This window comes from Schistocerca piceifrons, chromosome 2, assembly GCF_021461385.2.
Source record: "Schistocerca piceifrons isolate TAMUIC-IGC-003096 chromosome 2, iqSchPice1.1, whole genome shotgun sequence".
In the NCBI taxonomy this organism is placed as follows: Eukaryota; Metazoa; Arthropoda; class Insecta; order Orthoptera; family Acrididae; genus Schistocerca; species Schistocerca piceifrons.
This window is the reverse complement of record NC_060139.1, coordinates 704,689,887-704,707,671: the sequence shown is the minus strand read 5'-3', so window position 1 is coordinate 704,707,671 and position 17,785 is coordinate 704,689,887. Positions and strand designations below refer to the sequence as shown.

The 17,785-nt window shown below is 39.4% G+C and overlaps 1 protein-coding gene across 2 annotated transcripts in view; it reads right to left on the bottom strand.

Annotated features, from left to right (window-relative positions):
* The window catches only part of LOC124774939 (obscurin), a 694,794-nt gene extending 682,887 nt beyond the window's left edge, over positions 1–11,907 (bottom strand). Inside the window, exon 1 of one of the 2 annotated variants that reach the window (XM_047249630.1) lies at positions 11,776–11,907. In XM_047249630.1, coding sequence (XP_047105586.1) covers positions 11,776–11,873 — 98 coding nt within the window. In that variant the 5' untranslated portion in view covers positions 11,874–11,907. The remainder of the gene's footprint in view (positions 1–11,775) is intronic. The other variant, XM_047249632.1, reaches the window with a different exon arrangement.
* Between the last annotated feature and the right edge of the window lie 5,878 nt (positions 11,908–17,785).

Below are 17,785 nucleotides of genomic sequence, written 5' to 3'. Positions count from 1 at the left end.
AATGCCTACGAGAACTTCAGTAAGGAAAAAGACAGAATGTCAATACCTGGCTGGTGATTTTTTTATGATACAGTCAAAGAAGGAAAAAAAACCTGGAAGTTATGTATTAATGGCAAGAAATAAAAACATGATAATCAAATAGGGACTGAGAATTGTAACATAAAGAAAAATCAATTAAGCTCAGAATTCTGTATCAAAATGTGTAATACATGGGCAACAAAAATTAGAAGCAGAAGACATACAAATGAAACATGCCCTGACATAGTGTGTAAGTGAACATGGATTAAAAGACAATGAAATATGAATTTTTTACCATAAATTGTTATATTCTTGCAAACTATTTCTGCAGATCAGAATTTAACAGTGGAGGAGACGCAATATTTGTTAAAACAGCTGAGAATTATGATAGCATTATGAATGATACGTAAAAAAGTGTACCCAAAAGTGAAGAAAAAGACTTTGAAATTACAGGTATTGTGTACAATGATTTAAGAGTATTCAACGTGTAAATGTCACCAAGTGGTAAAATAAATAAAAAAAATTCAGAAAAACAAACAAACTGAAAGACTATGTAATATGTGGTGATTTTAATACTGATATGGGAACAGAGACACAAAGAAAGCAAAAATTTGAGGAGCTGCTAATGCAATATGAAAGCTACTGAACTGGAACCAAAATGAGTGAATTTGGAAACTGAGTCTGTTACTGATAACATTATACTAACATAATTAGCAACACATATACAACAAAGGTTCTACAAACAAGACTTTCTTATCATTTTGGGCAGCAATGTGAAGTATATGGAAGCCTGAACTCAAAACAGAAGATAAAAATGAAGAAATCAATGAAACACCAACATATTTAAAGTTATGTTGAGAAAAGAACAGTGGCCATATACTCTTCAAGAAACATTAATATATTACTTTAACAAAGCTTTTCCAAATACAAAATTGAAAAGAAAAATTCTTCAAAGCAAGCAGTGTATCATAAAATAAATAATAGAACTGAAGGCTACCTAAAGATTAATAAAACAGAGGTGAATTACTGAGACCTATAAACAGCACCAGACAATTGGTAAGATAAGCAAATGGCAAATCAATTAATGAGATTATTTCAAAATCATCAAGAAAATGACAACAGCATGAGATATAATTAACTCTGGGAGAGGTAACAAAAATATGCACAAAAAATAAATGAAACAGAAGAAGTATGAAAGTGAGTAACAAAATTGTGACAGGTAAAACAGAAATAGCCAACATCCTGAAGAATAACTACATAGATACTGTAGAAAACCTAATGCATGATTGTAATAACCAAGGAAATCACCAGACCAAGGTAACAGATCTTCTGCCCTATCCTCACCTAATTCTACCCTGCTTTATTTTTGTTTTATTTATATTTGTTTCCTTTATATTATTTCTGTAATGACATGCCCAATACTATTGTAGCAAATGGTCTATGTTCCTGAAATCATCATCTGAGGAGGAAGAGACAAGCGTTATAAAAAAGCTAAAGGCAAAGAAGTCTGCTGGACATGATGAAATGTGAAACCACCAAATCAAGCAGGTGGCAGCATAAATAATTATACCACTACTGGATATTGTCAACTGATCATTCCAAGAAGGAGTATTTCCTGATAAACTTGAATTAATAAAAGTAGTGCCTATGCATAAATTACAATTACCTTTAGTATCAGACTCTTCAAAAAATAAACAAATAAATAAATAAAAATAGAAATGTCCATAGTCAACAGAGTAACTGATTACCTGAAAAAGTGCAATGTAATACCTCCAGCAGAGCCTGGATAACAGATAGGGAAATCAACAGAAACAGCAGCTGAATCATAAACAGAATTTATCCTAAAGGCCTTGGATAACAGGATGGTAGTGTCTGGAGTTTCTTGACTTATCCGAGGTGTTCCGGCCCGAGATGCTGGAGTTGACCATCTGTGCATGAGGTGTGTTTGCTTGTATGTATGAATGGTGTGTGTTTCTCTTTTGCTAATGAAGGTTGTGACTGAAAACTAAGTGATGTTTTTTAATTGTGCCTGTCTGCAACTTAATGTGTCTTCTTTACAGTAAGCAGCAATCTGTCTTTTCGTACATTGTTCACATAGACTACAGATTTTTCAGAAAACAACTAGATATTCTGGTATCATGTAAACACATGCATTGCCAAAAGAATTACAAAACTTCAAAACTGAGATGCTCCCTGCAACCTTAAAAATATTTCTAACAGAAGAAGAATAGAGTGTGGCTGAGAATATGAGTAAACAGTGGGCAAAAGTTCACGCTGTTAGTGACAAAATTTATGTATCATGTTAAGAGAAACTGGCCTTAAGAATTAGAGTTAGAAAGTAACATAGAATTAGAACCACTTATTTATCATCATACAACACAAAATTGTATTTTTTTAAACTCTGGTATTGTAAATAATTATGAATTGCACATCATTGTGTGTTATGTAGCATTACTTATATACTGTGCAACCTATTACATGTACTCACTTTGTCTGCTTTTATATGTATATGCATAATGACATGTCCTCTGTTACAAGTACATAGCTGTATGAAAGGTAATTTACTTGATGAATAAAAATCACAATCACATCCTCAACAGAATGCTAACTGATGCCTGCACCCACTACTATTATTGCACAATCTTTTCAATGTTCATTCTCTGAAGAGCCTAAATCATAGATGACATCTCTTATTACATTTCTACACACTTTTTGTGATCCTTGCTCTGATATTGATGGAAGCCGTATGGTACAGCAAGATCCCACATACCTGGAAGTTTTAGGCACTGTTTGGTATGAGGGCACATTCTTTTAAAAGTAATTCTACAACCAGCCTCAGTGGTGAGGCATATTAGCATTCAGTTTACATCTTGCACCAAGCAAGGTGATGCAGTAGATAGCGCACTGGACTCTCATTTTGGAGGACAGTGGTTCAAACCTGCGTCCATCGATCCACATTTAGGTTTTCCGTGATTTCCCTAAATTGCTCCATGCCAATGCCGACATGGTTCCTTTGAAAGGCCATGGTCAGTTTCCTTCTCCATCCTTGACATGATCCAAGCTTGTGCTCCAGCTTTAATGACCTCGATGTCAGTGGGACATTCAACGCAAGCTTCCTTCCTTCATTAAATACTGCAGTAAATCTTGACTGCATGCCACGCAAACAGTGTACTGCTTGTTCCACAAGTGACAAGCATTCCATATTGCTGCTGACCTTCCATGAGCAATGAGGTAGGTATTTATGATCCACACAAAAACTGACATCACCAACACATTCACTGAAACAAATGCACACTCATCTTCAAACAAAAGACATCACAGAACTATGTGCAGCAATTAGCAACACTAGGAAGATGGAACAGCATAATGACAAAACTAAACCAACCGGGAAAAAATGGGATATTCTCCTCAATTAATTCACATATTTCAATACAACAGCGGACCTCGGGGAAGATCAGTTTGGATTCCGTAGAAATGTTGGAACACGTGAGGCAATATTAACCTTACGACTTTTCTTAGAAGAAAGATTAAGAAAAGGCAAACCTACGTTTCTAGCATTTGTAGACTTAGAGAAAGCTTTTGACAACATTAACTGGAATACTCTCTTTCAAATTCTGAAGGTGGCAGGGGTAAAATACAGGGAGCGAAAGGCTATTTACAATTTGTACAGAAACCAGATGGCAGTTATAAGAGTCGAGGGGCATGAAAGGGAAGCAGTGGTTGGGAAAGGAGTGAGACAGGGTTGTAGCCTCTCCCCGATGTTATTCAATCTGTATATTGAGCAAGCAGTAAAGGAAACAAAGGAAAAATTCGGAGTAGGTATTAAAATTCATGGAGAAGAAGTAAAAACTTTGAGGTTCGCCGATGACATTGTAATTCTGTCAGAGACAGCAAAGGACTTGGAAGAGCAGTTGAACGGAATGGACAGTGTCTTGAAAGGATATAAGATGAACATCAACAAAAGCAAAACGAGGATAATGGAACATAGTCAAATTAAATCGGGTGATGCTCAGGGGATTAGATTAGGAAATGAGACACTTAAAGTAGTAAAGGAGTTTTGCTATTTGGGGAGTAAAATAACTGATGATGGTCGAAGTAGAGAGGATATAAAATGTAGACTGGCAATGGCAAGGAAATCGTTTCTGAAGAAGAGAAATTTGTTAACATCGAGTATAGATTTAAGTGTCCGGAAGTCGTTTCTTAAAGTATTTGTATGGAGTGTAGCCATGTATGGAAGTGAAACATGGACGATAACCAGTTTGGAGAAGAAGAGAATAGAAGCTTTCAAAATGTGGTGCTACAGAAGAATGCTGAAGATAAGGTGGGTAGATCACGTAACTAATGAGGAGGTATTGAATAGGATTGGGGAGAAGAGAAGTTTGTGGCACAACTTGACTAGAAGAAGGGATCGGTTGGTAGGACATGTTTTGAGGCATCAAGGGATCACAAATTTAGCATTGGAGGGCAGCATGGAGGGTAAAAATCGTAGAGGGAGACCAAGAGATCAATACACTAAGCAGATTCAGAAGGATGTAGGTTGCAGTAAGTACTGGGAGATGAAGAAGCTTGCACAGGATAGAGTAGCATGGAGAGCTGCATCAAACCAGTCTCAGGACTGAAGACCACAACAACAACAACAGGTGATGTGTAACTGCAACACGGTAACACACTTGTGAAATAGGAGCACTGTAAGTAATAAAATCACAGCAAAACATAGGGATTTGCTGCATAGTGCAACTATTTTTAAGGTACAAACACAATATGCTGATTCAAAGAGTCTGAATATGTAAATGAAATAGAGTAAATTTCTGGAAATAATTTCAGCTAACTTTTGATAATTTGAAATAATAAACAAAACATTCACATTGGGGAAATTTCTAGAGTATTTAGAACAGGCAACTGCTAAAGAAAGGTAATGCAGAGGACAGAAAATTACTGACCCATTTTCCTGCTGACACCATTCTCAAAAATAATACAATCAATTATGAAAGACAGATCAGTAAATTACTTGATTAAATACAACCTTTTAAGTGAATCACAGTTTGGTTTCCAAAGTGGCAGAAGCAGGAATCAGCCATAGCAGAAATCACAAAAGTGGTACTTGATGCCATTGACAACGATGAGTGTATCACAGACATATTTGTAGATCTTTCTACAGCTATCAATGTCACTGACCATAATATTCTACTAAATAAGTAAGAAGCATTAGCAATAAGAGGAGTAGCTAATAACTGATTCCTATCATACCTAGCAGATAAGGTACAAAGAGTATAGACAACACACACCTGAAAGACGTCTAAACTTTTACTAAAACACGTACCAGAAGCAAAATACATTAACATAGGAGTTCATCAAGGTAGCATATTAGGACCAACGCCATTTCTAATATTCTCAATGACTTCCCCAGTAGTGTTAGCAACGGGGAACAAATTGTTTTCAGTGATGACAGCAATGTTATAGTAACTTAGAAAACAAGAGAACTCGTTGCAGAGAAAGAAAATGAAACCATCAGGGAAGCTTATAATTGGTCAATAAGCAATAAAGTCACCACACAACATAAAAAAAAACAAATACCCTGTATTTCAGTTTGAAGAGGGAAAATGATGCTGTTATATTTACAGACGTTGTAACAAATGCAAAAGTTCTATGAATGAATATTGTTTCTCAGTTGAAATGGTGTGAATACAGAAAGACACTTGCAAACATATTGTCATCAGCATGTTATCCCCTTTGCATCCTATCATCAGTGTGTCAACAACCAGTCTCTTTTCAATTACGTACTATTCATATATACACTCATTTTTTAGCTATGACGTTATTTTCTGGGGAACATGTGCACGAAATATGAACCCAGTTTTCAAAATACAGAAAAGGACCACAATAATAATAACCAAAAATAGTACCCAACTCTTTATAAAGAACTGTTCAAGCACTGGGGATTTTAACTGCACAATGTGAATACAGCTACCAATTAGTTTTACACATCAAAGACGACACTGATAATTACTGTAGAGACAGCAATATCCATTACTATGGTACAAGATCTAAATTGGATTTACATTTACCAAGAACGAATAAACATAAAACTCAAAAGAGCATTTTCTATCAAGGAATAAAACTGTACAGTAAATTACCAGTGGAGATTAAAGAACTTGCAAAAATAAACTTAGTTAAAAAGCACCTCTTAACACATAAATTCAAGAGTTATTTAGGCAACAAAGACTGTGGTTTGGTAAAATAATGTAATACAAATAATAATAACAATAATGAAACATCTAAATCTCCACCTGGCACATGCACATCAAATTTATTCTTCTTCTTTCTCCTTTTCTGAAAAAAAAAACATTCTCCTAAATCTATACAATGATTAACCCTAACACCTAATCCCCTTTCTGGGCTCAACACCTCATTCATTAATTCATTATAGAGGAATGCTGATTCAGGCTAGCGAATGGGAAGTTACAGTGCACGACATGTTCCTGACATCAGCTGACGGTGTTGTAGTGTCATGAAACAATGTATGTATAATAAATACTAACAAAGAGATAGAGGGGCTGGCCAGTACTTACCTCAGCTCAGTACAGCCGATAGATACACATAAAACAGAACTGAAAATTTACATTCCTAGCTTTCGGAACTTTGTTCCTTCATCAGGGAGGAGAGAGGGGGAAAAAGGGAAGAAGGGAAAGTGGATTCAGTTACTCACAACCCAGGTTATGAAGCAACAGGGAAAGGTAAACAGGGAGGGTAGCAAGGATGGAGGCATGGTTGTCAGAGGGAAGCCAAAGATATTCTACTGTAAGTACTGTGCCAGCTTCAAACCAAAGAGGATGCATACAGAAGTAAAGAGGTATATAGTATAAAGATAAACACAACTATGTAGGATGAAAAGATGCATGAATGGCTAAAGAGGAAAGGGAAAGAGGAGAAGACTGAAGAGTGAATGGGAGTGAGGTGGTTTAACGTAGGTTCAGTCCAGAGGGATGGCGGGATGAAAGGATGTGTTGGAGTGCAAGTTCCCATCTCCGCAGTTCAGAGGGACTGGTGTTGGGTGGGAGAAGCCAAATGGCACATACGGTGTAGCAGGTTCCTAGGTCCCTAGAATTATGCTGGAGGGCATGCTCCGCTACTGGGTATTGGGCATCTCCTAGGCGGACAGTTCGTCTGTGTCCGTTCATGCGCTCAGCCAATTTGGTTGTTGTCATGCCGATGTAAAAGGCTGTGCAGTGCAGGCATGTCAGTTGATAAATGACATGTGTAGTTTCACACGTAGCCCTGCCTTGAATTGTGTATGTTTTACCAGTAGCGGGGCTGGAGTAGGTGGTTATGGGGGGATGCATGGGGCAGGTTTTGCAGCGGGGTCAGTTACAGGGGTAGGAACTGCTGGGTAGAGAAGGTAGTCTGGGAATATTGTAGGGTTTAACAAGGATGTTACGGAGGTTAGGGGGGCGACGAAAGGCAACTCTGGGTGGTGTGGGGAGAATTTTGTCAAGGGATGATCTCATTTCAGGGGTTGACTTGAGAAAGTCATATCCCTGGCAGAGTAATTTGTTGATGTTTTTGAGGCCAGGATAATTTGGGTGACAAGGGGGGTGCTTCTGTGTGGTCTGGGGGTAGGAACATTGTTGTTGGACGGGGAGGAATGTATTGCTCGGGAAATCTGTTTGTGGACAAGGTCTGCAGGATAGTTGCGGGAGAGGAAAGCACTGGTCAGGTTATTGGTGTAGTTGTTGAGGGATTCGTCACTGGAGCAGATACGTTTGCCACGAATACCTAGGCTGTAGGGAAGGGAGCGTTTGATGTGGAAAGGATGGCAGCTATCAAAGTGAAGATACTGTTGTTTGTTTGTGGGTTTGATATGGACAGAGGTGTGGATGTGAGCTTCAACAAGATGATGGTCAACATCCAGGAAGGTGGCTTGGGTTTTGGAGAAGGACCAGGTGAAATTCAGATTCGAAAAGGAGTTGAGGTTATGGAGGAAATTAAGGAGTGTTTCTTCACCATGAGTCCAGACCACAAAGATGTCATCTATAAACCTATACCAGGCCAGGGGAAGCAGCTGTTGGGTCTTCAGGAAAGCCTCCTCCATGCGGCCCATGAAGAGGTTGGCATAGGAGGGAGCCATCCTGGTTCCCATGGCCGTTCCCCTGATTTGTTTGTAGGTCTGGCCTTCAAAAGTGAAGTAATTATGGGTGAGGATGAAGTTGGTAAGTGTGATAAGGAATGAGGTTTTTGGAAGATCTTCGGGTGGGTGTTGGGAGAGGTAGTGCTCAAGGGCAGAGAGACCATGGGTATGTGGGATGTTTTGTGTAAAGGGATGTAGCATCTATGGTGACAAGAAAGGTTTCAGGTGGGAGAGGAGTGGGAATGGATTTGAGGCGTTCTAGGAAGTGGTTTGTGTCTTTGATGTAGGATGGGAGTCTGCGGGTGATAGGTTGTAGGTGCTGGTCTACCAGAGCTGAGATACGTTCGGTTGGGGATTTGAAGCCTGCTACAATGGGACGGCCAGGATGGTTCTCTTTGTGGATTTTGGGTAATAGGTAGAAGGTAGGGGTACGTGGCTCAGGTGGAGTGAGTAAGTCTATGGAAGCCGTTGTGAGGCCTTGTGAGGGACCTTGGATTTTTAGGATTTTTTGCAGCTCAGTCTGGATGGAGGGAATGGGATCCTGGGTAACAGCTTTGTAGGTTGAGGTGTCAGAGAGTTGACACAGTCCTTCTGCCACATACTCCACCTGGTCAAGTACGACAGTTGTGGAGCCTTTATCCGCCGGGAGGATGACAATAGAGCGGTCTATTTTCAGCTCCTTAATGGCACGGGATTCAGCTGGGGTGATGTTGGGGGTTGTTGAGATGTTCTTCAAGAAGGACTGGGAGGCAACACTGGATGTGAGGAATTCCTGAAATGTCTGCAAGGGATGGTTTTGGGGGAGGGGAGGAGGATCCCTTTGAGAAGGCAGTCGGAACTGTTCTAGACAGGGTTCAACACTGGGTCTAGTACTTGGGGGCTGTGTTTGGGTAGTGAAGTGATATTTCCCGTTGAGGTTCCGAGTGAATGAGAGGAGATCTTTAACCAGGGCAGTGTGGTTGAATTTAGGTGTGGGGCTAAAGGTTAAGCCTTTTGATAGAACAGATGTCTCTGGAGGAGAGAGGGATCTGGATGAGAGGTTTAGGACTGAATTGGGACTGGTGATATGTGGCATTTGACTGTGGTTATAGTTGAGATTTGGTCTGTGTGGGGTATGTGCTGGGATGGGGAGATTGAGTAGGGTGGCTAGGCTAGGTTTGTTGGCTATGAGGGGGGTTTGTTGAAGGTTCTGTTGTGGTTGGTGTTTGTGAGGGATAGGGAGAGGGACCCCACTTCTTAGGTGTTGCACTAGCACTGTGGATAGTTTTTTCAGGTGGTGTGTGGCATGGAACTCAAGTTTACAGCTGGCTTCTAGGATGATCTTCCTCAGTGTGTTCTCCAAGCAAGGGTTTGAGAGGTGGAGGACTTTGAAGAGAGATAGGAGCTGTTGGGTATGTGCTGGGATGGGGAGATGCATGCTTCCGGAATGAATGTAAATAATGTGGTATAGGATTAGGGTACATAGTGGGTAACTGGTGGGTAGGGAAATTAAATAACTAAAGTTCATGGGCTGCATGGAGGAGGCTTTCCTGAAGACCCAACAGCTGCTTCCCCTGGCCTGGTATAGGTTTATAGATGACATCTTTGTGGTCTGGACTCATGGTGAAGAAACACTCCTTAATTTCCTCCATAACCTCAACTCCTTTTCGAATCTGAATTTCACCTGGTCCTTCTCCAAAACCCAAGCCACCTTCCTGGATGTTGACCTTCATCTTGTTGAAGCTCACATCCACACCTCTGTCCATATCAAACCCACAAACAAACAACAGTACCTTCACTTTGATAGCTGCCATCCTTTCCACATCAAACGCTCCCTTCCCTACAGCCTAGGTATTCGTGGCAAACGTATCTGCTCCAGTGACGAATCCCTCAACAACTACACCAATAACCTGACCAGTGCTTTCCTCTCCCGCAACTATCCTGCAGACCTTGTCCACAAACAGATTTCCCGAGCAATACATTCCTCCCCATCCAACAACAATGTTCCTACCCCCAGACCACACAGAAGCATCCCCCTTGTCACCCAATATTATCCTGGCCTCGAAAACATCAACAAATTACTCCGCCAGGGATATGACTTTCTCAAGTCAACCCCTGAAATGAGATCATCCCTTGACAAAATTCTCCCCACACCACCCAGAGTTGCCTTTCGTCGCCCCCCTAACCTCCGTAACATCCTTGTTAAACCCTACAATATTCCCAGACTACCTTCTTTACCCAGCAGTTCCTACCCCTGTAACTGACCCCGCTGCAAAACCTGCCCCATGCATCCCCCCACAACCACCTACTCCAGCTTCGCTACTGGTAAAACATACACAATTCAAGGCAGGGCTACGTGTGAAACTACACATGTCATTTATCAACTGACATGCCTGCACTGCACAGCCTTTTACATCGGCATGACAACAACCAAATTGGCTGAGCGCATGAACGGACACAGACGAACTGTCCGCCTAGGAGATGCCCAATACCCAGTAGCGGAGCATGCCCTCCAGCATAATTCTAGGGACCTAGGAACCTGCTACACCGTATGTGCCATTTGGCTTCTCCCACCCAACACCAGTCCCTCTGAACTGCGGAGATGGGAACTTGCACTCCAACACATCCTTTCATCCCGCCATCCCTCTGGACTGAACCTACGTTAAACAACCTCACTCCCATTCACTCTTCAGTCTTCTCCTCTTTCCCTTTCCTCTTTAGCCATTCATGCATCTTTTCATCCTACATAGTTGTGTTTATCTTTATACTATATACCTCTTTACTTCTGTATGCATCCTCTTTGGTTTGAAGCTGGCACAGTACTTACAGTAGAATATCTTTGGCTTCCCTCTGACAACCATGCCTCCATCCTTGCTACCCTCCCTGTTTACCTTTCCCTGTTGCTTCATAACCTGGGTTGTGAGTAACTGAATCCACTTTCCCTTCTTCCCTTTTTTCCCCTCTCTCCTCCCTGATGAAGGAACAAAGTTCCGAAAGCTAGGAATGTAAATTTTCAGTTCTGTTTTATGTGTATCTATCGGCTGTACTGAGCTGAGGTAAGTACTGGCCAGCCCCTCTATCTCTTTGTTAGTATTTGTTTCACCTCTTATATGAGATTTTCCATTAATGTATGTATAATGCATGTCTACAGTAACAAGGAGTGAGATATGAATTAATAGTTCATCAGTGGCCTTTCTCATTATTAAAAAACTTATACGTAAAACAGTGTTGTACACTAGAGGTAAATCGAATGAGGTAGTGCTGTTTTAAACAGAGTGGCCTTGTATTAGGGAAGGTGGAGGCTCCAATCTTCACCCAGGCATCCTGATTTAAGTTTTCTGTTGTTAATCTGAATTATTTCAGGCACATGCTGGGACGGTTCCTACTATATGGCCATGGCCAATGCCAAAACCAACAATACAGGCTCCGATGCTTTTGAAGTCTGTGTGTGTCACAGAGGACTTCACAAAGGACGGACAAAGTCAATCTGGTGTACTGTGTTGCCAAATAACAACATACAAGGGGAAAATTAATCTTTAAGGAAAAGCTGGAGTGTTAATATGAGCATTTAGGGCTCTCACACAAGCTGTATTCACACTAAACATTAATGCAGCTGGACACTGGAAGATTGAAAAATTAAATGCACAACTTACGTGTTGTGGAAATCAGCAATTTGCTTAAGGTTGCTGAAGAGGACATCTTTGTTATCCCGCACAACTCGTGGCACAGCAGGGTTGTCGAGTGGTTGCATGTATCGTTCCACTACTTGTCTTAGGTCTCGGCCAAATTCCTCTTCTGTCTCCACCAACTCTCGAACAACTGCCCTGAAAGGAAATGTAGAATTGTGTATATGAGTTGTTTGTACAAACCTTTCCTAGACTCTAAGAAATGCAAGGCTGCTACAAATGCAAAAATCAAACTAAGATGAGTTATTCATGGGCAATTTTATAAAACTGTTTTATTATTTTAGCATTACTAATGTGATTAAAATTTCCTTTCTATTACTTATCCTTCTAAAACAAACCCAACATCATTGTTGCACATTAACTGTATAACAAAAAAAGAATATAACACTTGTTCATGCTCTTAGTTTACTTTTTTTAGGTCATTATTCACACTATCTATTCAATTACCCAGTACAAATCTTGCATACTTATATGGCAAATGGCAAAGTCAAAGAAATTACAAATTACCATGGCTGTGTATAGACAACTTGTCGAGTCAATCAGTGGAAGCAATAGAAGTTGAGGTATCGCCAGAAGATGAGAAAACAACATAAGGTGAAATGTGTAGCAAAAAAAGGACAGAAAAACAGTGACTCCATCCCATGTGAAGCAGTTTTTAATCCCAAGCACAAAGAGGAGGAGGCCATCATGATACAGGCAACTAAATGTTTAACAGAGTTCCACCAAAACATACAATCTATAAAAACATAGTTCAGCAACTAGAAGTAGACATGCAAACACTAGACAGTTCAACTGTACTTCTTACTGAATACTTGTGTGAAAGGAATGAAATTTTGTATATAGCTTTAACGTCATATGAACTTGTTTGTTTCTACAGTAGACACTCCATGAAAGGTGAGGGTTCATGTATTTATGTAAAAAGTGGTATCATTTGAAGTCAGAAATGGCCTTATTACATTAAGTGTAGATAAATATTTTGAACTATTAGCTGCTAAAGTAAGAGAAAGTAAATAAGCAAAGCAGTTGTCAATCTGAAGATTGTTTTGGACACCACAGTGCTTTACTAAACATGGTCCTGTTGGAGTGGTAAGCTGTTGCCTTCCTCTGACTTTTGGACTTCCTTACCTAGCCAGTTATAGGGGACCTACAGTTGAATGTGGACTCCATACCATGGTGCAAGTTGGAATTTTTCACATCAACGAACATTGCCAAAGATGAAAGAAGTGATGGATGACATACAAAAATCCTAGGATTGTCTGGGGATCAAACTCAAGGTCTTTGGATTTGTAGACTAGCACTTCACCACCGAGATACAGTAGAACATAGCTCATAGGCTAAAAAGTTAAATGCAGTCTTTGTGTACCGGTTCTCCAGACCTGATATGGACATTTTTTTCTGAAGTCTAAATCAGACTTTAGATAAGGTATTGTTTTCAAAAACAATCATCTTGTGGGGATTCAAATATTAATACAGTGAAGTCAGCAATGCCTACTTAAATATTTTGTACAATTATGGTGTGTATGCACTTCTTAAGTTGTCCTAGTGGAGTAATCAGTCTTCAACATTGATAGACCTTGTATCAACAAATATAGAGAGGAAAAAATGCTGTATGAAGGCTAAAAATCTCGGCCTATCCATTCATCTATCTCAGATATTAAAAGTAAATATTTGTGTAGAAAAGCCCCTAAATTAAATATTTACAAAAGGGTCTTCTCATTGCAGGAATTAATTTGAAGAATCATTTGGCAAAACAATGCATTCTTTCAGAGATTAAAAAATCCTCTAAAACTCTTAGGCGTCTCAATTCAACCAAAAATAGGCTAACACATTCTTTTTGCAATTTTATAAAAACTGTTAAAGAATTTACAGAAAGTACTGCTAGCAGCTAAAACCTTACAAACCATAAAATACTACTGATGGCACAAAACGAAAGCAAAGCAGCCTGGAATATAATCAAACAACAGACAGTACATAGCACAAAAACACTAAAATTCATAACTGTAAAACGAAGACAGTCAAATAATCCATCCAAAAGGAATGGCGAACTTCCTGAATGTTTACTTTAATAACATTGTTAAGGAGTTACAACAGAAATTTCCAGACACATGTCTTACTGAACCAACACCAGCCACTAAACTCAACTATCCAGCGAAAGAGAGAGAGAGAGAGAGAAAGAGAAAGAGAGAGAGAGAGAGAGAGAGAGAGTGTGTAGGCACAAGTTATATGCCTATTTAAACATTGACCAGTCTACATGAAATACCAGTTTGTGTCCTTAAAGCATGTGGTTGTTCTTCTGAATACCTAATGTGAGCATACCTTAAAATGGTGATGTAAGAAATGTGGAAAACAACATACCAATCTCTTTACTGTCCCCCACTTCCATAATTATTGAAATGCTAATGAAAAATAGATTAACAAAGTACTTAAATAAGTTTAACCTTCTTTACAATGAACCCAGACCCAGAAGAGATACAGAATCTTCTACAGCACTGTTCACAAAAACCATTCTTGAGGCACTGAACAAAGGTGATCATGTGAATGGATTTTACACCATTGACCACAAAATTTTATTGTATAAATTAGAGTTACTAGGAACAAAAGGTTAAAGTCATACCTAGAAAACTGGGTGCAGTGAGTTGAGATCTCACATACTTCAAAAGGATTTTTAGTGAATCAGACCCAAAATATTTTACATAGGCATCCTACAACTGGTTATCGAAAAACAAAGTAAGCCTAAACATAAAGAAAACGAACTTTATGTACTTCCATTGGGATAAAACACATTATAATGCTAGATTAAAAATTAACACTGAGGGTATTAGAATGCGTAACAGACACCATCTTCTTGAAATTGAATGTAGACTGCCAGCTGAAATGGACAGAACATGTACAGGCTTTGTCAAAGGGACTATCTACAGCATGTTATGGTCTGCAAATCCTTGCACCAATGTGCAATAGTGACCTTGTTGTGATATAATCATGTTTTGGAGAAAAGTTTTGTCACTGTACTGATTTATGCAAAAGCTAGAAATTCTGATTGTCCCATGGGAATGCATTTTCCAGATTATAATGTACACAAGAAAAAGAAGTCTTTGTCGGTATACTACAAACAGTGCAATATATACCCATGAGACTAGATCCAGTCAATACTTACATACCTGAATGGGGGGAGGGGGTGAAACAAGTAAAACAAAAACAAAACAAAAATAGTGTGCCATAAATATATAAAACTGTACAATAGGCTGCCACAGGAAATTATAAGTCTAAATGAACACCATACCTTTAGTCAGGGGCTAAAAACATATTTAGTAAGTAAACGTTTTTAAACTGCAAATGATTGCCATGTTTAAAATAATTACAGATTGCCACTTAATATTTGTAATACCGGTACTCTATGTTTTAAACATTACAGTATAAGCGTTAAGCGTTGCAGTGGATGACATACTGTAATTATAAATATTGCAAGACTAATTATAAGAATTGTAAAAGCTGTAAGAATTTAATAAGGAATATTGTACCAACAATTGACAACATCCATGCAATTTGTATTGTTCCACGGATGAATAAATGTATCTTCTTCTATCCCGTCTTTTTCTGATTGTTAACTATCCAACAATAAGATGCCGCAATTCAGGTCACGGCGTATTATAACTGTAAATTTCAAAATTCTGAAATAACAGTCGTTCTTCTGAGGGCTTAAGTATTAAGTGCCATCTTGAATGATACTGCAAATACACGATCCCCTAACGGCATCTTCTGTCCTTCGACAGAGAGTCTGTGGGAATTATGATGTCAATCGACGAGAGCTGAAAATCCATCTCCAGAGACAACTACTGCAGAATTGGGCACTTTGCAGCCAATCGCTTGCCTCTTTTTGCTACTGGATAGAGGAATGGGATAAGAAGCGCCCCGCACGTGCAGTGATGCCGACAGAGCACTGGAAGTCTGGAAATCACTTTTTGTACTTTATGAGCAGCATCTACCGATGTGAGGACTGAAATATCGGGCGTTATAAATTGCTATAAAATAAATATCAATCGCATAAAAGCAATAAATCAAAAACAAAAATGACTGGCGTTGATGCTTGGCTTCTTCTGAAATACTGTTTGTGCTAGTGATCCAGGTACGGAATTTGGCCATTGTTATCAAACTTTACAATTGAAAAATGCTCAGTCACAAATATAAGAAAGTTTCAATAGTAAGCATTGCGTTATCTTTCTGGTTCAACCGAATATTACTCAAATGATTTGGTTTCCTCTCGAAACTCGTACCTTATGGAAAATGCTCTTTCTTCTATGAAGTGTCAGTGTAATTGCTAAATAAAGAAAAGACCTTTTTTACTTCAAACGAGTCGTTAACTCCAGAATATGACGAACTGCCAGTCGGTAGGTAATTGACCTTCATTTGCCTTTAATACTGAACACACTCCTTTCTGGATACTGGTACTGGTATCAATAATTTCACGTTGCGAACAATTATTAATAAGCATGAATTTTGTCAGGTCCTCTTCAAACAGGTCAAAAGAGAGAACTGAAGCTATGGGATGTTTTCCTGAAAAGATTATACGATTACGCTATTTGCACGTTTATTTCCGGCCCTGCTGATCTAATTCATCTTTTTGTTTGGCGCTTATAATACTTGCACTGCACATACATGAAAGCTTTATAAGAAACTTATGTGTACACCGTACAATACGAAGCCATTCAGTATTCCTAAGCTAGGCAGTTAATATTGGGAATGTATAACAGTCAGACGAAAATATCGCAAAATTGCAGTTTTCTTCTGATAAGTGAGAGGTGTGACGGAAGCGGGCGCTGCGTGTACCGGTGTATCCTGGGTTGCTGCAGCATTATATTCAGAAGTTGCTCCCGCTGCATTTGCAGGAAAGACAAAAATTATATTTTCACTATCGATACTTATTGTAACACAAATTTACAACTTCCTATGTGATGGACGAGCGTACCACTTCTTAACATTTAATTATTTACAACTAGTACAGGATGATTCAAGAATAACGGACTCATTTATGAAACACTACGACAGTATTGTCCGTCTTGTTACATTTAAAACTGAAGTTCTCTTGAATATATCTCTTAAGAGAAGCTTGATTATTGAATTTCTTTGTTCCTGTTGTTCTTTTGTCATCAAATGGTTCAAATGGCTCTGAGCACTATGGGACTTAACAGCTGTGGTCATCAGTCCCCTAGAACTTATAACTACTTAAACCTAACTAACCTAAGGACATCACACACATCCATGCCCGAGGCAGGATTCGAACCTGCGACCGTAGCAGTCGCGCGGTTCCGGACTGCGCGCCTAGAACCGCGAGACCACCGCGGCCGGCCTTTTGTCATCACGAATCACATTATCTTGCTGATACACATCGCATGTGAAACAGTTTCGTTATGCTGAATTGTAAAGAGTTTTGGTGACCCAAAAAGTTCGAGTCGTCTTTCAGGCTTTAACGTGAAACCGTGTCTCTTTATCATACTGCATTCCGGCAGCCTGGTTATGTGTCTAACGAAAAAATACCTCGAGGACCTCACTTGAAACAATGAATTGGTGAAGGCAACCTTGCAGTGAATTCTGAGTTAGTTCAGTCGAAGGTTTTCATTATATCGCCATACAAATCGCAGAATATTAAGATCTGCTGAGTGATTATGCTTGGTAATGATACATAGTGCGTAGGGTATGTTGTAAATGTATAGCAATTGGTTTCACTCGAATGAACGTAGCGGTGAAAAAGTGTGGAATCTAGCGAAGCCCTCTCCCGGAGATGCAGTACATGTAGGAACAGATTAATAACGCAGCGGGAAGTGAGAATATGTGCCCTTCTGGAACAGCTAACCAGTGCTGCTTGCGTCTAGTCGCCATGAGCCTGTGCTTGCACTCCAAGCAAGAAAGGCACTCATACAGGTGCGTGTCTCTTTCTCAACATGTGTGCATGAGTGATTCCATTCACAATAGCGGCGCGCAC